This window comes from Coregonus clupeaformis, chromosome 25 (assembly GCF_020615455.1).
Source record: "Coregonus clupeaformis isolate EN_2021a chromosome 25, ASM2061545v1, whole genome shotgun sequence".
NCBI classification, from domain to species: domain Eukaryota; kingdom Metazoa; phylum Chordata; class Actinopteri; order Salmoniformes; family Salmonidae; genus Coregonus; species Coregonus clupeaformis.
In genome coordinates this window covers 13,740,046-13,762,206 of record NC_059216.1, presented here as the reverse complement: position 1 = coordinate 13,762,206, position 22,161 = coordinate 13,740,046, and the positions used below count along the sequence as shown (strand labels likewise).

The following is a 22,161-nucleotide window of genomic DNA, read 5'->3' as shown; positions in this document are numbered from 1 at the left end:
TCTGCAGCAGAGGTAACTCTGGGTCTTCCTGTCCTGTGGCGGTCTTCATGAGAGCCAGTTTCATCATAGCGCTTGAAGGTTTTTGCGACTGCTCTTGAAGAAACATGAAAAGTTCTTGACATTTTCCGGATTGACTGACCTTCATGTCTTAAAGTAATGATGGACTGTCGTTTCTTTTACCAAATAAGGCCATCTTCTGTATACCACCCCTACCTTGTCACAACGCAACTGATTGGCTCAAACACATTAAGAAGGAAAGAAATTCCACAAATTAACTTTTAAGAAGGCACACCTGTTAATTGAAATGCATTCCAGGTGACTACCTCATGGAGCTGGTTGAGAGAATGCCAAGAGTGTGCAAAGCTGTCATCAGCTACTTTGAAGAATCTCAAATATAAAATATATTTTGATTTGTTTAACACTTTTTTGGTTACTACATGATTCACTGTGTTATTTCATAGTTTTGATGTCTTCACTATTATTCTACAATGTAGAAAATAGTAAAAAATAAAGAAAAACCCTGGATTGAGTAGGTGTCCAAACTTTTGACTGGTACTGTACATATACAACTATACATCAGAAGTATCACGTCAACTCATGATCACTAACTAGGTTTCCATCCAATTGGCGACAGATTTCCATCCGAATAATAAAAAATCTGCAAAACTATTAGCGTTTTCCCACCATCAAATGTAATTGTTGCTGATAAAAGGATGTGCATGATGACGCAGTGTGCATAAAAAAAACGTATGTGGTTAAAATTCCCATATACCCGAATAAATAATACAAGTTAAATGGGTTTCCATCACATTTTACACAAAAAAAAGTGGTATATAGCGAATGTTCTTGGCCCGTGTGTGGGTATAGCCTACATGATGAGATTATTATGGACAAAAGAGCTAGATTATTTTTATTTGTCAAACGCCAGCCAAGCATCGATCATCATGTCACCAGAATAAGACCCTCGATATGTATTGGGAAAGGAGCATCAAACTCATCACCGTGTACTTTCACCACCCTGTGAAGTTCATCAAAATGTATTTCATCTGTAGGCTAATGAACTGCATGCTTTCCCGAGTCGTAGTGGGAGGACCACACAACATGTCATCACGTGACTCCAACTTTACTTCGATATGATAGTTATTATGTCAATATTTGCACATAAAAAGGCGTTTCCACCACCATTTCTCACATAACTAATTTTGCGGACACAAAAAGATCCCACCTTTTTGTAGTGTATTTTTATTTGTCGACATTTGGAAAAGTTCACCGACAAATTAGCTGTTTCCATCAAGCCTGTCGTGACATTTTTTATCCACTGGACTTTACTGGCATTAAAAAGGTGGGACGGAAACCTGGTTACTGACAGACACACACTATATATATATACAAAAGTATGTGGACACCCCTTCAAATGAGTGAATTCTGCTATTTCAGCCCACACCCGTTGCTGACAGGTGTATAAAATCGAGCACACAGCCATATCTTCTGTCCTCGGTTGCAACACTCACTACCGAGTTCCAAATTGCCTCTTGAAGCAACGTCAGCACAAGAACTGTTCGTTGGCAGCTTCATGAAATGGGTTTCCATGGCCGAGCAGCCGCACACAAGCCAAAAGATCACCATGCACAATGCCAAGCGTTGGCTGGAGTGGTGTAAAGCTCGCCGCCATTGGACTCTGGAGCAGTGGAAACGTGCTCTCCTGAGTGATGAATCACGCTTCACCATCTGGCAGTCCGACTTACAAATCTGGGTTTGGCGGATGCCAGGAGAACGCTACCTGCCCGAATGCATAGTGCCAACTGTAAAGTTTGGTGGAGGAGGAACAATGGTCTGGGGCTGTTTTTCATGGTTCGGGCTAGGCCTCTTAGTTCCAGTGAAGGGAAACATTAACGCTACAGCATACAATGACATTCTAGATGATTCTGTGCTTCCAATTTTGTGGTAACAGTTTGGGGAAGGCCCTTTCCTGTTTCAGCATGAGAATGCCCCCGTGCACAAAGCGAGGTCCATACAGAAATGGTTTGTCGAGATCGGTGTGGAAGAACTTGATTGGCCTGCACAGAGCCCTGACCTCAACCCCATCGAACACCTTTGGGATGAATTGGATCGCAGACCGCGAGCCAGGCGTAATCGCCCAACATCAGTGCCCGACCTCACTAATGCTCTTGTGGCTGAATGGAAGCAAGTCCCCACAGCAATGTTCCAACATCTAGTGGAAAGCCTTACAATAATAATATGCCATTTAGCAGACGCTTTTATCCAAAGCGACGTACAGTCATGCCTTCCCAGAAGAGTGGAGGCTGTTATAGCAGCAAAGGGGGGGACCAACTCCATATTAATGCCCATGATTTTGGAATGAGATGTTTGACGAGCAGGTGTCCACATACTTTTGGTCAAGTAGTGTATCACTTAAAAAACTTCTGATTTCATAAAAGGTGGTAATACTATTTTTTAAGTTATAATCATTATAATGAGAGATGAGAGGTATTGACTAGACATATATGAACACAGTCCTTAGAGAGAAATAGTATTGAGAGCACTCACTTGTCACTGAGTTCAACGTACGGTGGATCACATTTTAGCGGATCCAAGCATGTATAGCCTCCCTGGAAATTGAAACATACTTGTGCTGTTCTACACGTGTTGTTACCAGTCTCACATTCATTGATATCTTCAAAATCAAACACACAACAATTCACGTCAGTTAGACAACAACATCGGCAACATCATCCATTATAACAATTTACAAATATTATTATTACACAAACAAACAAGCAATTAGCTTTGGTATATTATAATAAAGGGCTCTCCAATCCTGTTCCTGGAGAGATACCCTCCTGTAGGTTTACATCTATCTAGTCCAGGGCTCTCCAACCCTGTTCCTGGAGAGATACCCTCCTGTAGGTTTACATCTATCTAGTCCAGGGCTCTCCAACCCTGTTCCTGGAGAGATACCCTCCTGTAGGTTTACATCTATCTAGTCCAGGGCTCTCCAACCCTGTTCCTGGAGAGATACCCTCCTGTAGGTTTACATCTATCTAGTCCAGGGCTCTCCAACCCTGTTCCTGGAGAGATACCCTCCTGTAGGTTTACATCTATCTAGTCCAGGGCTCTCCAACCCTGTTCCTGGAGAGATACCCTCCTGTAGGTTTACATCTATCTAGTCCAGGGCTCTCCAACCCTGTTCCTGGAGAGATACCCTCCTGTAGGTTTACATCTATCTAGTCCAGGGCTATCCAACCCTGTTCCTGGAGAGATACCCTCCTGTAGGTTTACATCTATCTAGTCCAGGGCTCTCCAACCCTGTTCCTGGAGAGATACCCTCCTGTAGGTTTACATCTATCTAGTCCAGGGCTCTCCAACCCTGTTCCTGGAGAGATACCCTCCTGTAGGTTTACATCTATCTAGTCCTATCTAGAAAGGTTATGGTAAAGTTAGTCCCAGGGTGAATCTAAAAAGTATTCTCCTCACGTCCTTCTTAAAAATGCCAGAGGTAAACGAGGACAGAATTGGAGAGAAGATCCTCAGTTTCCTCTGACATTTTGAGTAAGAAGTGAGGAGAGAGGAATCAAGGAAAAGTATCTTGAGATTCACCCAGTAAGTCAGTCTCCTGTCATGCCGACAGATTATTACCTTCACAGCTCCTCCCATCCTCATAAATGTAGTATCCCCCTGGGCAGTGACACTGGAAGGAGCCAGGTGTGTTTACGCAGTTGTGCTGACACAGAAACTCAGAGAAACCACACTCGTCCAAATCTACAGGTGATACTCAGCATTAGTAGTTATCACATAACACCACAGTACATCACAGTACATCACAGTACATCACAGTACATCATAGTACACCACAGTACATCACATAATAGTCATCACTGTCATTACAGTATTGCCCAAGAATTACAGTTCAAAGTGTAAGGAGGTGCACAAATAATGACTGAACCATAGCTAGATGTAAAATAATGATTTGGATCGTTATGGATCACTAGGATAGACCTCCTTTATCTGTCGCGCTTCAACAATTTTGTGCATCCCAAATGGCACCAAATTCCCTATACAGTGCACCATTGCGCTCTGGTCAAACATAGTGCACTATATAGGGAATAGGGTGCTATTTGGGACGGACAGCCTTCTCTTTGGTTACTGTAACACGGAACATATTTGATCTCGCGTCATCACCATTGCAGGTGGTCCCATCAGAAGCCAGCTCAAATCCCTCTTCACAGTTACACATGTAGGAGCCGTAGGTGTTGAAACAGCCGTGGGTACAGGGGTTATCCTCGCACTCATCCACATCTAGAGAGGAGAGGAGAGGAGGTTATTACAGGTGTTGAAGCAGGAGGTTTGAGTAACACCTTCACTACAACATTACCACAAGGTTATTACAGGTGTTGAAGCAGGAGGTTAGAGTAACAGAAAGTATTCACACCCCTTGACTTTTTCCCCATTTTGTTGTGTTACAGCCTACATTTTAAATTGATTAAATGGAGATGTATTGTCACTGGCCTACACACAATACCCCATAATGTCATTTAAAAAAAAACAAATTAATAAAAAATGAAAAGCTGAAATGTCTTGAGTCAAGAAGTATTCAACCCCTTTGTTATGTCAAGCCTAAATAAGTTCAGGAGTAAACATGTGCTTAACAAGTCTCATAATAAGTTGCATGGACTTACTCTGTGTGCAATAATAGTGTTTAACATGATTTTTTAATGACTACTTAATCTCTGTACCCCACACATACAATTATCTGTAAGGTCCCTCAGTCGAGCAGTGAATTTCAAACACAGATTCAACCACAAAGACCAGGGAGGTTTTCCAATGCCTCGCAAAGAAGGGCACCTATTGGTAGATGGGTAAAAATTTAAAAAGCAGACATTGAATATCCCTTTGAGCATGTTGAAGTTAATCAATTAATTACATTTTGGATGCTGTATCAATACACCCAGTCACTACAAAGATACAGGTGTCCTTCCTAACTCAGTTGCCGGAGAGGAAGGAAACTGCTGATAGATTTCACCACGAGGCCAATGGTGACTTTAAAATAGTTACAGAGTTTAAAGGCTGTGATAGGAGAAAACTGAGGATGGATCAACAAACCTAAATGACAGAGTGAAAAGTACAGAATACAAATATTCCAAAACATGCATCCTGTTTTCAACAAGGCACTGAAGTAATACTGCAAAAAAAAAATCAAAGCAATTCACTTTTTGTCCTGAAAACAAAGTGTTATGTTTGGGGCAAATCCAATACAACACATTACTGAGTACCACTCTCCAGGTTGAATACTCATCTAATCATGATATATTAGTGTTTTCTTTTTAATTTTTCATTTTTACAAATGTTTAAATGTTTCATGCACTTTGACATTAGAGTATTTTGTGTAGATCGTTGACGAAAAATTACAATTAAATACACTACTGTTCAAAAGTTTGGGGTCACTTAGAAATGTCCTTGTTTTCGAAAGAAAAGCAATTTTTTTGTCCATTAAAATAACATCAAATTGATCAGAAATACAGTGTAGACATTGTTAATGTTGTAAATGGCTATTGTAGCTGGAAACTGCTTATTTTTTATGGAATATCTACATAGGCGTACAGAGGCCCATTATCAGCAACCATCAGTCCTGTGTTCCAATGGCACATTGCGTTTGCTAATCCAAGTTGATCATTTTAAAAGGCTAATTGATCATTAGAAAACCCTTTTGCAATTATGTTAGCACAGCTGAAAACTGTTTTGCCGATTAAAGAAGCAATAAAACTGGCCTTCTTGAGACTAGTTGAGTATCTGGAGCCTCAGCAATTGTGGGTTCGATTACAGGCTCAAAATTGCCAGAAACAAATAACCTTCTTCTGAAACTTGTCAGTCTATTCTTGCCAAGAAACTGAAGATCTCGTACAACGCTGTGTACTACTCCCTTCACAGTATATGTGTGTATGTGTATGTGTGAGTATATGGGTGCATGCATGGATGCCAGTGTGTACGTGTGTGTGTGTGTCTGGATGGCGTGTGTGTGTGCCCACCTTGGCAGGTCCTGCTGTCAGGGTTGAGGAGGAAGCCAGGGTTACAGGAGCAGGAGTAGGAGCCTGGCACGTTGGCGCACAGCTGCTGGCAGTACCCATAGCGGCACTCATCAATATCTGGACACAGAGAGGTGGAAGTTAAACAATCAATGTCTGGAAACACAAAGAGACGTGGAACAATCAGGGGGAAGCAAAGTTTGACACAGCAAAAAAACAACTATTAGACATATTCACCTTATTTAAGAACCCAGAAAACAAAACAATGTCAGAACGTTCTGTTTTGTGGAGGACTTCCGTTGTGGCGTTCTTGCCGTTTTGGGAACATTAGCTAGCTAGCTCAAAATGTCGTGGGATCATACCAAGAAAAACCTTTCAAAGTAGAATGGGCAAGTCTGTGCCACATCCGTGGATTATTCAAGAGTGGTCCTCTGTAGCTCAATTGGTAGAGCACGGCGCTTGTAACGCCAGGGTAGTGGGTTTGATCCCCGGGACCACCCATACGTAAAAAATTTATGCACACATGACTGTAAGTCGCTTTGGATAAAAGTGTCTGCTAAGTGGCATATTATTATTATTATTATTATTGTTATTATTATTATAGTGGGAGGACGATATGAAAAAAAAAAAGGGTCACATATCAACTACGAAGACATCTTCAATTATTTTGTCTTGTCTCTCTGTGGGTCAGAGATGTGGAGCTACAAAAGCACAGAGGCATATTAATAACTCCACAGCGGCAAAGTTGGCGGGTGCTTATTCACGGTCTTGAGGATGACAACCTGGTGTTCCTCAGCAGCTGTCCAGCCCAGTCAGAGAAAAACACACCATCATTCTGTCTGGATTCTTGTATCATCTGTCGGCACGATGGAGACTGCAGGGAGTTCTTGTGTTGCAGGGCAAGGGGATGTCTTGCAGTCATGCAGCTGCAATACTATGGAAGGTAGCTAGCTCGCTGGCTTTTTTGTTTATCGTAACCCTTTTCTATGACTGATACGTTTGACGTTAGCTAGTTGCTTAGCTAGCTAGCTAATTGTGATGATACCATATCACCTGACCAGAACTGATAACGTTAACTATTACAACATGCACACACGGTTCTTGGTTTCAATGGCTCATTGTGGAAGTATATCAGTCTAATCTCGAATGGCAATGAGGTAGGTACAGAATCAAGGTGAGTTTTACAATCAAATAGGAAAATTACCAACATAACCTAAACCTACTAGTTGTGTAAACTAGTCAGCGGTGAACACCATGTAAACTAGTGTTCTGTACTGTAATTGACTATTCTAACAGTAGTGTTTCGTTGAAGGTGCAGAATGCTGTGTATGGAGGATTGACAGGGATGAGCAAGGCCAGTGGAACTCGGGGACGCAGCGGAATTTAGCTCCAAAAAAGGATGAGGCGAGATCCGTTTCAAAATTCACAAACCAAGTGCCGAGTTCTCTGACAGCACCCCAGCCGCTTCTCCGTCTCTACCTCCAACTCCTGCGTACCACTCCCACAACGCACTTAAGAAGAGTTTGGAAGTGGCCAATGTTGCAGTGGGGAGCCGTCTGCACAAGTGCATCAAAGCTAAACCAAACAGCAGCTACAGCAGCCTCAACATGCAGTGTCAGAAATGCTTGTCATTTTTTATGACGTTTATGTTAAGCTGGAGGAGTGGACATGTGACAGCTTGGAGGAGGTCGCTAAAGCACAGAGTGGTGTGACGCGCGGAAACTTCGGCTCACTGCTAGCTCAGCAAAGAAGGTTCCTGTGCGCACCTCGACAAATCCCGACAACTTTGTGCGGGAGCATCTCTTCCCCAAGGTTCCAGGGGGAACTCAGCAACCACACATGACAAGGAGAAGGAGCAGGTGGCCTACACATGGATGGAGAGCTGTGGGTTTAGTCTGGAGAGTAGAGGCACAGTAGTGAGTGTCAAGAAGCCGTGGCTTTCTGCAAGCCCAGGTGGAGTGTTAAACTCGCAAGAACTTCTAGAAATCAAATGTCCTGTTCTGAGTAAGGAGTGTGAGTCTCTGACTGAACGGTTCTCTGGCAAAACTCACCGATGTGAAGCTGGTGGACGGGGTTCCTCAGCTGCCACCTAATGGAGACCGTGGGTACTACCTGCAGGTGCAAATGGGCATGTTCTGCACAGGACTGGAGAGATGCAAACTGCTTGTCTGGGCTCCATCCCAGCAGGCTGTTACTGATGTGACTTTTGATGTGAAGTTCTGTGCTGATGTCATCCCTAAACTGAAGGTATTCTATTTCACACATATGCTGCCAAGGATAGTAGATGAGTTCCAGTGAGGCAGACTAACTCTGTGCTCCAAATATGTTCATCTATGTGGTATCTAGGGGCCTAATACTTCTGTGTTTTTAAATAGTTCCTATGTTTTGTGCCTTGTAAAGCTCTCTGTCAGCGCTACCTTATTATCTAAGCATAACTCTTGATTGGTGTTTTTTTTTGTCTTGCACAGTTCTCTTCATATGCACATTTACCTGATTATATTTGCATAATTCTTGGTGTTTTTTTTTTTATATCTTGCCTTGTACATCGCTTCTTACATGTTTATCTAATGCCTACGGATAACTCCTTATGATTTATGAATATTTTTATTGTACCTTGTATCGCTCTTTCTTTTCGTATGGCACTTCATGAACTTATCTGAGCATGCCGTAATTCATCTCGCACTTGGCAAATTATTGTGTTAATAAAAACACTGAAATTCAACTTTGTTGACATTTTCTTCGACACTTAACATTTTGAAATGAAGGAAGAGGAGGCGTGTCTAAGGGTTTCAAATGTGTTTTCAGTTTGATTGTGGGTTTGGTTTTCAAGGGCACTAATTAAGAAAACAGTGCGACACTTCATAAACAGTTGGCTTCCCTCTTGGTCTGTTAGAGACAGTTTGGTGTTGAAGAAAATGTATTTTAAATAGATTGAAGGAGGCATGATAGCATCACCTATTGGATGCCTGTAATTATCAGGAACAGGCGAAGTTACAGTACATTTCTAATGTAGGAACATTAAAATGATTCTGATTAAATAGGAAACTATATATATATATACACACAGTATCTCATGTGGATGAAATTATAGTGTATAAGGTTACATTTCATTTGTATGAACATTCTCACCGCTCACTTGGCATCCTCATGGATGATCTCACCCTGCATGTTAACAAGTGCTACACAGATGCTAAGGACTTTGTCCATTTTGTGCGTCAGGTTGATGGGAACAGTCTGGGAGAGGATTTTGAACACCTTGAGTCGTCTGATAACTCTCTCAACATGTATACGTATATTAGCTATCCTTCTCGTGCTTGTGACATCCTCGTCAGACAGCTGGTCTCCTTTCTGAGTGAAGGCTGGTATGGCAAGGTTTACCTTAGTCTCATACAGCAGATCTCCGAGGGTGAAGCCCCCGTCTGCCATAACTTCATCACCAGGCCTAAGGTATTCCAGGAAGCCAGAGTTTTGGGTGATGAACTCGTCACTGCATCTGCCTCCATATGCATGAAACATAACGAGTCCACATGGAGCAATGGCAACCAAATACTTATTTCTGGAATAATAGTGGCTGTATGACTTCCCTCTGGAATAGATATTGTGTGCTTTCTGAAGAGTGGTTTCAGAGCAGACGATGATGCGAGTGGTGTTGGGGAACTTCTCTCTGAAGCACTGAGGCATTGTGTTCTGGAACGTCTCCCTCGGCAGCCATGGAATGTAGATCCTCATGTGCTCCTCCATTGTGTCAATCCAGTAGGAAAGGATTCTGCTCGCTACTCCCTGGGACACAGCGAAGCGTTCAGCACGATCACCCTGGAGTAGATTCAGCTTCAGCTTCATCAAGGTTATCGGTATTTGATCAGTGATATGCATTTTTGAAGTTAGCCGTGTAGAATTTCAGCAGAAACGCTACATGGTCAAAGAAAACACTAAGACGAAGGCCAGTATATAACACTGAGCTAGAGTCATTCTTCAGGATGGTGTGGGTCAATGGCTCTGCACCGCCACATTGGGTTTATTTGTGGTAGGTGGGCTTGTTGACTGGTTCTCTTGACATGTATAGTGGCTTGTAAAAGTATTCACCTCCCTTGGCATTTTTCCTATTTTGTTGCCTTACAACCTGGAATTAAAATGGATTTTGGGTTTTTTTTTTGTATCATTTGATTTACACAACATGCCTACCACTTTGAAGATGCAAAATATTTTTTTGGGTGAAACAAACAAGAAATAAGACAAAAAAAACAGAAAACTTGAGCGTGCATAACTATTCACCCCCCCACCCCCCAAAAATCAATACTTTGTAGAGCCACCTTTTGCAGCAATTACAGCTGCAAGTCTCTTGGGGTATGTCTTTATAAGCTTGGTAGATCTAGCCACTGGGATTTTTGCCCATTCTTCAAGGCAAAACTGCTCCAGCTCCTTCAAGTTGGATCGGTTCCGCTGGTGTACAGCAATCTTTAAGTCATACCACAGATTCTCAATTGGATTGAGGTCTGGGCTTTGACTAGGCCATTCCAAGAGATTTAAATGTTTCCCCTTAAACCACTCAAGTGTTGCTTTAGCAGTATGCTTAGGGTCATTGTCCTGCTGGAAGGTGAACCTCTGTCCCAGTCTCAAATCTCTGGAAGACTGAAACAGGTTTCCCTCAAGACTTTCCCTGTATTTAGCACCATCCATCATTCCTTCAATTCTGACCAGTTTCCCAGTCCCTGCCAATGAAAAACATCCCAACAGCATGATGCTGCCACCACCATGCTTCACTGTGTGGATGGTGTTCTCGGGGTGATGAGAGGTGTTGGGTTTGCGCCAGACATAGCGTTTTCCTTGATGGCCAAAAAGCTCAAATGTAGTCTCATCTGACCAGAGTACCTTCTTCCATATGTTTGGGGAGTCTCCCACATCGCTTTTGGCGAACACCAAACATGTTTGCTTATTTTTTCCATGAAGCAATGTCTTTTTTCTGGCCACTCTTCCGTAAAGCCCAGCTTTAGTGATCCTATGATCAACAGATACTCCAATCTCCGCTGTGGAGCTTTGCAGCTCCTTCAGGGTTATCTTTGGTCTCTTTGTTGCCTCTCTGATTAATGCCTTCCTTGCCTGGTCCGTGAGTTTTGTTGGGCGGCCCTCTCTTGGTAGGTTTGTTGTGGTGCCATATTCTTTAATTTAATGGTGCTCCGTGGGATGTTCAAAGTTTCTGATATTTTTTTATAACCCAACCCTGATCTGTACTTCTCCACAACTTTGTCCCTGACCTGTTTGGAGAGCTCCTTGGTCTTCATGGTGCCGCTTGCTTGGTGGTGCCCCTTGCTTAGTGGTGTTGCAGGCTCTGGGGCCTTTCAGAACAGGTGTATATATACTGAGATCATGTGACAGATCATGTGACACTTAGATTGCACACAGGTGGACTTCATTTAACTAATTATGTGACTTCTGAAGGTAATTGGTTGCACCAGATATTATTTAGGGGCTTCATTGAAAAGGGGGTGAACACATATGCACGCACCACTTTTACGTTATTAATTTTTTTGCAAGGCTAGTTAGCTAGCAACACTGTATCAGATGGGCTGCCCTCAAGCTAGCCAGCTAAGTGAGTAAGCTAGGCAACAGTTAGCTACCTACAGTATGTTAGGACTTAGGAGTGGCTACCAACTGGTAACATAATTAGCTAAGCTAGCTAACTTCTGCCTGATTCAGGACACCCATCTGTGACGATAGCTAGCGAGTAGCAGCTAGCTAACAGCTACCTGTATGTGTTGATGTCCTGATGTGCTGTACTGGAGCGTCATAGCCCAGCCACTTCTCAGGGAAAGGGCTCTTCAGTCGGCCTCTTGTCCATGAAGTGATCGGAACACACATAGGGTCGGTTCGGTGGTTACTTCAAGTTCAATGCTTTGAGCCAAAGCCCGAAGAGACTCCTCGTCCTTAGCAGCTGGCTACAAATCGAAAGGCGCCTCACAACTGTACTCGTTCCTCGAAAAGGTTTGGTGGTCAAAACACTCCTGCTCGATGAACAGCTTCCGTTTCTGCCAGTTATTGTGGCATCCCCTTACCGAACATAAAATACCCGTTTTGCGTGAATCCATGTTTGGAAAGTTGTGAGAAGCGATACTGAGTTAGTTAGCTAGCTGCAAACTATTGGCCAGAAGTGCTTAACCGGATGTCCCCCACAAAAAAACCTAAACAGACCCACTCATATTTCTGTTGAAAATGAGGTGAATAGTAATGGTTGTAGTGACGATATAGCATAGTATCTGGCCTACCCCTGAAATAATATGATTTCATTGTCTGTAATGGGTGGAAGCCCCAGAACTTACCGTTCGTTGCACAACTTTCCCGCACACACACACACACACACACTCAGGTTCTTACCCTGACACTGTCCCCCGACCAGCCAGTAGCCCTCGGTACAGGAGCAGGTGTATCCTCCGGCTGTGTTGATACACACCTGGGTGGGGTTACACTGGTGGGAGTCTGTCTCACACTCATCAATGTCTGCAACAGAGGAACAGGGAGAGGTGGGTTCGAGTGGGTTAAATGCACCCCCCTCCCCAAAGTAAACTATATTTTCACATGACCCTCCCCTTGTACTATAAAAAATGTGCACACCCTCCTATCTCATAAAATTAACTCAAAAACAATGATCACCACCACAAATAACAACAACTGTAGTAACCCTGTGTTTATAAATGTGGATATAGACTTGACCACTTCAGCATGGTTTTGTGGCACAGTCGATGCCACGCTGAGCTAACGGGCCAGAAGTTGAGGGTTCGCCGACCACCGCGGACGTGCTCACCTTCCCTGCCTGTCTCATTACACTACGATCAGAGCCGGCTGCAGACAACGATCAACCAGGGCGAAATCAGATGTAACATTTTGATGCTATATTTATAATTATATAAAATATATGCAACGATTTTCCACCAACAGGTTTTTGTGCCAATGCACAACACACAAACCAATAAGCAAAGCATAACTGCATACCGATTACGAACTTCATCGTAGTCTGCTCACCCAGTGCTTTTAGTTCATATGTGAATTCCATAAACTTGAATACCGCCTCGGTTTTCAAATCACATAGAGGACTTGGGGCTGTTGCACTATAGCAACCAAAGCCCATGTAAGTCAGTTTACAAAATTCCATCATTGGTTACTCTGAGAGTTCCTCATATTGACATTGGCTGCGGCCTCAGGCCCTATGGTGTTAACCTTGGAAAAGTAATTATAATTTCTACTCGTTCCTCTTTTACTAATAAGGATAGACCAAATGGTGCAGATCTATACAATCTTATATTAATATCAACCATCAGACAGCAACCGCCTATTGAACGTAGTAGCTTGTTTGAGTTGGAGACTCCATGTGACTTTAAAAATCTAATTCGCCATTTTTTTTTTAGCTTACTATCTTTAAGTCTTTGTCTGGGGAAGAACGTATCCATAACTGTCATAGGAGTCTACCGTCCTCCCTCGGCTAACCTTTGTGCACTCGAGGAGTCAACTAGTTTGTCTTCTTTTACTAAATCAGAAGTTATTATCCTGGGTGACTTAAATTCTGACTGGGAAATGCAGGCTTCAGACAATCTAAAAGACATTTGTAATGATCTAAACCTAACCCAGCTGGTGACTAAGCCTACACGGCCCAACCCTAAAGATCCTTCAAAGTCAACTCTGATTGATCTTATCTTAACGAGTACACCAGAGAAATATGCTTCTACTGGTGTCTTCACCCAAGACATTAGTGACCATCGCCCAGTTATTTGTGTTAGAGATTTGAGAATACAAAAATCGAACTTAAAAAACTTCAATGAAGAGGCTTTTTTCCATTATCTTTATTTTAGTGACCTTGATTGTATTTCAGCTATCCCTGAACTTGATTTCGCTTTGAGCCTTTTTGCATATGTCTTCAATAATATTGTGGATAATCATGCTCCCTTCAAAAAAAAATAAGGGTTAAAAGGTAGATCGAATGCCTTGTACACTCCGGAATTATCAGAAGTCATTCATAACAGAGATGATGCTTGGGTCAAGGCCAGGAACACAGGCTTAGGCTCGGACTGGCAAGCATTTAAGCAACTGAGGAATCATTGTGTAAAATAAATCAGAAAGGCTAAATCTGATTATTATGCAATGGGAACCCGGCTAAATTCTGGAAAAAACAGTCAAATCCCTGAAGGTTTCTACTTCCACCTCTCTGCCACAACAAATGAATTCAGACACTGGCCTCATTATGGAAAAAAATGCCATCATTGATGCATTTAATCACCATTTTATTTCAGCGCGCTCTCTTTGAAATAACTTCTAAGCCTATTCACAATGATATTGGGCTGGATGCTGATAGGAGAAACTTGCTGAATGATCAGAGAAATGACAGTCAAAGCTTTTCTTTAAGGCTATTTACAGAAAAAAAAAATAAGTCCTGGATGCTTTGATAGCAATAGACAACAAGAAATCCCCAGGAGCCGACCAATTGGATCTATAACCACTTTGGGGTGATAAGGATTAAGAACACTACCATCTCTGCCCTTATGGAGTGGCAGCACAAGAGCTGATTTCCATACTTTTGCAATTGGATCCTGGTCTGCTTAAGTGTGTCTCAATAACCCACATTTTTTTATTTAACATTGTTATCAGGAAATATTCCAAAAGTATGGAAATCAGCTCTTGTGCTGCCACTCCATAAGGGGCGGGATAGTAGTGATCTTAATATTCATCGCCCCCATTGCAAGGCTTCCTTGTCTATCTAAGATTCTTGAATCCTTGGTAAATGTACAACTTGGTTCTTTTTTGTTATCAGAGAAATGTATTTTCAATGTAAACCCCATCAGGGTTTAGGCATAGCAGTATTACAGCAACCACTATAGCTGTTAATGATCTTGTCAATGCTTTAGACACTAAAATGAAATGTGCTGCTTTGTTTGTGGACCTGTCAAAAGCTTTTGATACTGTTGATCATGCTATTTTATTGAATAAGTTGTCCTCGATAGGCCTGAGCTCTGACACCTGTTCATGATTATCTTAGTGACAGAACTCAGGCCATTATGATTGATAGGGTTAAGTCTGAATTTCTTTAAGTACATAAAGGTGTACCACAGGGGTCAATTTTGGGGCCTGTTCTCTTCACTATTTATATAAACACCATTGGTCAATCTGTTAAAAAAAAAATACTTAAACTCTTAAGGATTGGACCCTTTTTTTTCAATTTTCGCCTAAAATGACATACCCAAATCTAACTGCCTGTAGCTCGGGACCTGAAGCAAGGATATGCATATTCTTGATACCATTCGAAAGGAAACACTTTGAAGTTTGTGGAAATTTGAAATTAATGTAGGAGAATGTAACACATTAGATCTGATAAAAGATAAAACAAACAAAAAAACATGCGTTTTCTATATATATTTTTTTTCCATCATTGAAATGCAAGAGACCACGATATAATATTGCAGTTTAGTCGCAATTAAAATTTTGGCCACTAGATGGCAGCAGTGTGTGTGCAAAGTTTCAGATTGATCCAGTGAAGCATTGCAATACTGGACTATTTTGTATCAAGTCTGCCCAAATGTGCCGAATTGGTCAATTGACACATTTTCAAGTACATAACTATAGAGAACATACAAACATGATACGGTAATACAAAATGTAAGTTTACACACTCCCAGGAATGTCATACATGATGGATCATTAGCTTATACAATAACTTTCACACATCTAGATGGATTTTATCAAACAAAACTATGCTACATTTTATCTCTGGGACCCTTAGGATGACAAATCAGAGCAAGATTACTGAATGTAAGTACATTACTTACCTTCAGAGGTGAATGTATCAAACCAGTTGCCGTGATAAGTTTTTCTGTTGTTGTGCACTCTCCTCAAAACAATAGCATGGTATTTTTTCACTGTAATAGCTACTGTAAATTGGACAGTGCAGTTAGATTAACAAGAATTTAAGCTTTCTGCCCATATAAGACATGTCTATGTCCTGGAAAGTTTGCTGTTACTTACAACAGTCATGCTAATCACACATGAGCACACATTAGCTCAACCGTCCCAAATATGGGACACCGATCCCGTAGAGGTTAATCTATATCCGGATGATACTATTATGTATGCTATTGCCCCGACTGTTGATCTGGCTGTGACAAAACTACAGTCGGATTTTATAGCTATTTAGGAATCTCTTGCTGATTTAAAACTTCTGCTTAATACGGGCAAAATGAAATGCATGCTGTTTTTAAACTCTCGTAAGAATGTTTTAGATGAACTAAATGTTCGCTCATTAGATTGTTCTCCAATCGAACATGTTCCCGCATATGCATACTAAGGTATTCTGATTTATATGGATTTGATGTTTAAAAAAAACATATACAGTGGGGGAAAAAAGTATTTAGTCAGCCACCAATTGTGCAAGTTCTCCCACTTAAAAAGATGAGAGAGGCCTGTAATTTTCATCATAGGTACACGTCAACTATGACAGACAAAATGAGGAAAAAAGATCCAGAAAATCACATTGTAGGATTTTTTATGAATTTATTTGCAAATTATGGTGGAAAATAAGTATTTGGTCAATAACAAAAGTTTCTCAATACTTTGTTATATACCCTTTGTTGGCAATGACACAGGTCAAACGTTTTCTGTAAGTCTTCATAAGGTTTTCACACACTGTTGCTGATATTTTGGCCCATTCCTCCATGCAGATCTCCTCTAGAGCAGTGATGTTTTGGGGCTGTCGCTGGGCAACACAGACTTTCAACTCCCTCCAAAGATTTTCTATGGGGTTGAGATCTGGAGACTGGCTAGGCCACTCCAGGACCTTGAAATGCTTCTTACGAAGCCACTCCTTTGTTGCCCGGACGGTGTGTTTGGGATCATTGTCATGCTGAAAGACCCAGCCACGTTTCATCTTCAATGTCCTTGCTGATGGAAGGAGGTTTTCACTCAAAATCTCACGATACATGGCCCCATTCATTCTTTCCTTTACACGGATCAGTCGTCCTGGTCCCTTTGCAGAAAAACAGCCCCAAAGCATGATGTTTCCACCCCCATGCTTCACAGTAGGTATGGTGTTCTTTGGATGCAACTCAGCATTCTTTGTCCTCCAAACACGACGATATATTTTGGTTTCATCTGACCATATGACATTCTACCAATCCTCTTCTGGATCATCCAAATGCACTCTAGCAAACTTCAGACGGGCCTGGACATGTACTGGCTTAAGCAGGGGGACACGTCTGGCACTGCAGGATTTGAGTCCCTGGCGGCGTAGTGTGTTACTGATGGTAGGCTTTGTTACTTTGGTCCCAGCTCTCTGCAGGTCATTCACTAGGTCCCCCTGTGTGGTTCTGGGATTTTTGCTCACCGTTCTTGTGATCATTTTGACCCTACGGGGTGAGATCTTGCGTGGAGCCCCAGATCGAGGGAGATTATCAGTGGTCTTGTATGTCTTCCATTTCCTAATAATTGCTCCCACAGTTGATTTATTCAAACCAAGCTGCTTACCTATTGCAGATTCAGTCTTCCCAGCCTGGTGCAGGTCTACAATTTTGTTTCTGGTGTCCTTTGACAGCTCTTTGGTCTTGGCCATAGTGGAGTTTGGAGTGTGACTGTTTGAGGTTGTGGACAGGTGTCTTTTATACTGATAATAAGTTCAAACAGGTGCCGTTAATACAGGTAACGAGTGGAGGACAGAGGAGCCTCTTAAAGAAGAAGTTACAGGTCTGTGAGAACCAGAAATCTTGCTTGTTTGTAGGTGACCAAATACTTATTTTCCACCATAATTTGCAAATAAATTCATTAAAAATCCTACAATGTGATTTTCTGGATTTTCTTCCCTCATTTTGTCTGTCATAGTTGACGTGTACCTATGATGAAAATTACAGGCCTCTCTCATCTTTTTAAGTGGGAGAACTTGCACAATTGGTGGCTGACTAAATACTTTTTTCCCCCACTGTAGATGAGCTGGTTAAGAAGCTAAGATTTAATGTTCGCTATTTTCTACAGAAACAGATTGTGCTTTTCTCTAAGCAGTAGGAAGCAGATTATTCAGTCAGCCTTTTTATCTGTTCTTGATTATGGTGATATTATTGAACAAAGTGCAGCTGCTGCTACTCTTAAACGTTTGGATGCCGTCTACCATAATGCCCTTTGTTTTGTTACAGATTACAGTTTTGATACTCACCACTGTATCAAAAGGTTAACTAGATCTCTACATTACTCTTTTTTGTTTATAAGGCGCTACTTCATAAACCTCCGTCTTATCTAACTTTGCTGTTGAAGTATAGACACTTGAGTTGCCTAACCCGTTCACAGGATTGGTTAACTCTTGAGGTTCCTAGGTAAATCTGCTTTTAGTTTTAAAGCCGTTCGGGCAATTTAAAGTATTGATTGGGGCCTTATTTGTGGAGGAATGTAACTTTTTTTCTGGGTGATTAGTGATGTTCTTTTGTGCTTCCCATGACTGTTTTTGTATTTTAATGTGTGTATATTTATATATATATATATATATATATATATATATATATATATATATATATATATATATATATACATATAAAATATATAAAAAAATATATAAATATAAATATATATATAAACTCAGCAAAAAAAGAAACTTCCTCTCACTGTCAACTGCGTTTATTTTCAGCAAACTTTTTTTTAACGTGTAAATATTTGTATGAACATAACAAGATTCAACAACTGAGACATAAACTGAACAAGTTCCACAGACATGTGACTGACAGAAATTGAATAATGTGTCCCTGAACAAAGGGGGGGTCAAAATCAAAAGTAACAGTCAGTATCTGGTGTGGCCACCAGCTGCATTAAGTACTGCAGTGCATCTCCTTCTCATGGACTGCACCAGATTTGCCAGTTCTTGCTGTGAGATGTTACCACACTCTTCCACCAAGGCACCTGCAAGTTCCCAGACATTTCTGGGGGGAATGGCCCTAGCCCTCACCCTCCGATCCAACAGGTCCCAGACGTGCTCAATGGGATTGAGAACCGGGCTCTTCGCTGGCCATTGCAGAACACTGACATTCCTGTCTTTCAGGAAATCACGCACAGAATGAGCAGTATGGCTGGTGGCATTGTCATGCTGGAGGGTCATGTCAGGATGAGCCTGCAGGAAGGGTACCACATGAGGGAGGAGGATGTCTTCCCTGTACCGCACAGCGTTGAGATTGCCTGCAATGACAACAAGCTCAGTCCAATGATGCTGTGACACACCACCCCAGACCATGACGGACCCTCCACCTCCAAATCGATCCCGCTCCAGAGTACAGGCCTCGGTGTAACGCTCATTCCTTCGACGATAAATGCAAATCCGACCATCACCCCTGGTGAGACAAAACCGCGACTCGTCAGTGAAGAGCACTTTTTGCCAGTCATGTCTGGTCCAGCGACGGTGGGTTTGTGCCCATAGGCGACGTTGTTGCCGGTGATGTCTGGTGATGACCTGCCTTACAACAGGCCTACAAGCCCTCAGTCCAGCCTCTCTCAGCCTATTGCGGACAGTCTGAGCACTGATGGAGGGATTGTGCGTTCCTGGTGTAACTCGGGCAGTTGTTGCCATCCTGTACCTGTCCCGCAGGTGTGATGTTCGGATGTACTGATCCTGTGCAGGTGTTGTTACACGTAGTCTGCCACTGCGAGGACGATCAGCTGTCCGTCCTGTCTCCCTGTAGCGCTGTCTTAGGCGTCTCACAGTACGGACATTGCAATTTATTGCCCTCATCTGCAATCCTCATGCCTCCTTGCAGCATGCCTAAGGCACGTTCACGCAGATGAGCAGGGACCCTTGGCATCTTTCTTTTGGTGTTTTTCAGAGTCAGTAGAAAGGCCTCTTTAGTGTCCTAAGTTTTCATAACTGTGACCTTAATTGCCTACCGTCTGTAAATAGTTAGTGTCTTAGCGACTGTTCCACAGGTGCATGTTCATTAACTGTTTATGGTTCATTGAACAAGCATGGGAAACAGTGTTTAAATCCTTTACAATGAAGATTTGTGAAGTTATTTGGATTTTTACGAATTATCTTTGAAAGACAGGGTCATGAAAAAGGGACGTTTCTATTTTTGCTGAGTTTATACAGTATCTCACAAAAGTGAGTACACCCCTCACATTTTTGTAAATATTTGAGTATATCTTTTCATGTGACAACACTGAAGAAATGACACTTTGCTACAATGTAAAGTAGTGAGTGTACAGCTTGTACAACAGTGTACATTTGCTGTCCCCTCAAAATAACACAACACACAGCCATTAATGTCTAAACCGCTGGCAACAAAAGTGAGTACACCCCTAAGTGAAAATGTCCAAATTGGGCCCAAAGTGTCAATATTTTGTGTGGCCACCATCATTTTCCAGCACTGCCTTAACCCTCTTGGGCATGGAGTTCACCAGAGCTTCACAGGTTGCCACTGGAGTCCTCTTCCACTCCTCCATGACGACATCACAGAGCTGGTGGATGTTAGAGACCTCGCACTCCTCCACCTAACATTTGAGGATGCCTCACAGATGCTCAATAGGGTTTAGGTCTGGAGACATGCTTGGCCAGTCCATCACCTTTACCCTCAGCTTCTTTAGCAAGGCAGTGGTCGTCTTGGAGGTGTGTTTGGGGTCGTTATCATGTTGGAATACTGCCCTGCGGCTCAGTCTCCGAAGGGAGGGGATCATGCTCTGCTTCAGTATGTCACAGTACATGTTGGCATTCATGGTTCCCTCAATGAACTGTAGCTCCCCAGTGCCGGCAGCACTCATGCAGCCCCAGACCATGACACTCCCACCACCATGCTTTGTACTCCTCACCTGGTTGCCACCACACACGCTTGACACCATCTGAACCAAATAAGTTTATCTTGGTCTCATCAGACCACAGGACATGGTTCCAGTAATCCATGTCCTTAGTCTGTTTGTCTTCAGCAAACTGTTTGAAGAAGCTTCCTTCTGCGACGACAGCCATGCAGACCAATTTGATGCAGTGTGCGGCGTATGGTCTGAGCACTGACAGGCTGACCCGCCACCCCTTCAACCTCTGCAGCAATGCTGGCAGTACTCATACGTCTATTTCCCAAAGACAACCTCTGGATATGACGCTGAGCACGTGCACTCAACTTCTTTGGGCGACCATGGCGAGGCCTGTTCTGAGTGGAACCTGTCCTGTTAAACCGCTGTATGGTCTTGGCCACCGTGCTGCAGCTCAGTTTCAGGGTCTTGGCAATCTTCTTATAGCCCAGGCCATCTTTATGTAGAGCAACAATTCTTTTTTTCAGATCCTCAGAGAGTTCTTTGCCATGAGGTGCCATGTTGAACTTCCAGTGACCAGTATGAGGGAGTGTGAGAGCGATGACACCAAATTGAACACACCTGCTCCCCATTCACACCTGAGACCTTGTAACACTAACGAGTCACATGACACCAGGGAGGAAAAATGGCTAATTGGGCCCAATTTGGACATTTTCACTTAGGGGTGTACTCACTTTTGTTGCCAGCGGTTTAGACATTAATGGCTGAGTTATTTTGAGGGGACAGCAAATTTACACTGTTATACAAGCTGTACACTCACTACTTTACATTGTAGCAAAGTGTCATTTCTTCAGTGTTGTCACATGAAAAGATATACTCAAATATTTACAAAAATGTGAGGGGTGTACTCACATTTGTGAGATACTGTATATATATATATATATATATATATATATATATATACATATATATACATATACACACAGTCCCAGTCAAAGGTTTGGACACACCAACTCATTCAAGGGTTTTTCTAAATTTTAAAATTTTTTACATTTACAATAGTGAAGACATCAAAACTATGAAATAACACATATGGAATCATGTCGTAAACAAATCAAAATATATTTTATTTTTGAGATTTTTCAAATAGCCACCCTTTGACTTAATGACAGCTTTGCACACTCTTGGCATTCTCTCAACCAGCTTCACCTGGAATATTTTTCCAACAGTGTTGAAGGACTTCCCACATATGCTGAGCACCTGTTGGCTGCTTTTCCTTCACTCTGCAGTCCGACTCATCCCAAACCATCTCAATTTGGTTGAAGTTGGGGGATTGTGGAGGCCAGGTCATCTGATGCAGCACTCCATCACTCTCCTTGGTCAAATAGCCCTTACACAGCCT

The 22,161-nt window shown here is 42.2% G+C and overlaps 1 protein-coding gene across 1 annotated transcript in view; it reads right to left on the bottom strand.

Annotated features, from left to right (window-relative positions):
• LOC121539071 (fibulin-5) overlaps positions 1 to 22,161 on the bottom strand; it is a 52,494-nt gene that overhangs the window by 12,356 nt on the left and 17,977 nt on the right. Inside the window, exons 5-9 of the mRNA XM_041847300.2 lie at positions 12,390 to 12,512; positions 6,024 to 6,140; positions 4,180 to 4,296; positions 3,637 to 3,759; positions 2,548 to 2,674 (exon numbers count right to left, since the gene is read on the bottom strand). Coding sequence (XP_041703234.1) covers positions 2,548 to 2,674; positions 3,637 to 3,759; positions 4,180 to 4,296; positions 6,024 to 6,140; positions 12,390 to 12,512 — 607 coding nt within the window. The remainder of the gene's footprint in view (positions 1 to 2,547; positions 2,675 to 3,636; positions 3,760 to 4,179; positions 4,297 to 6,023; positions 6,141 to 12,389; positions 12,513 to 22,161) is intronic.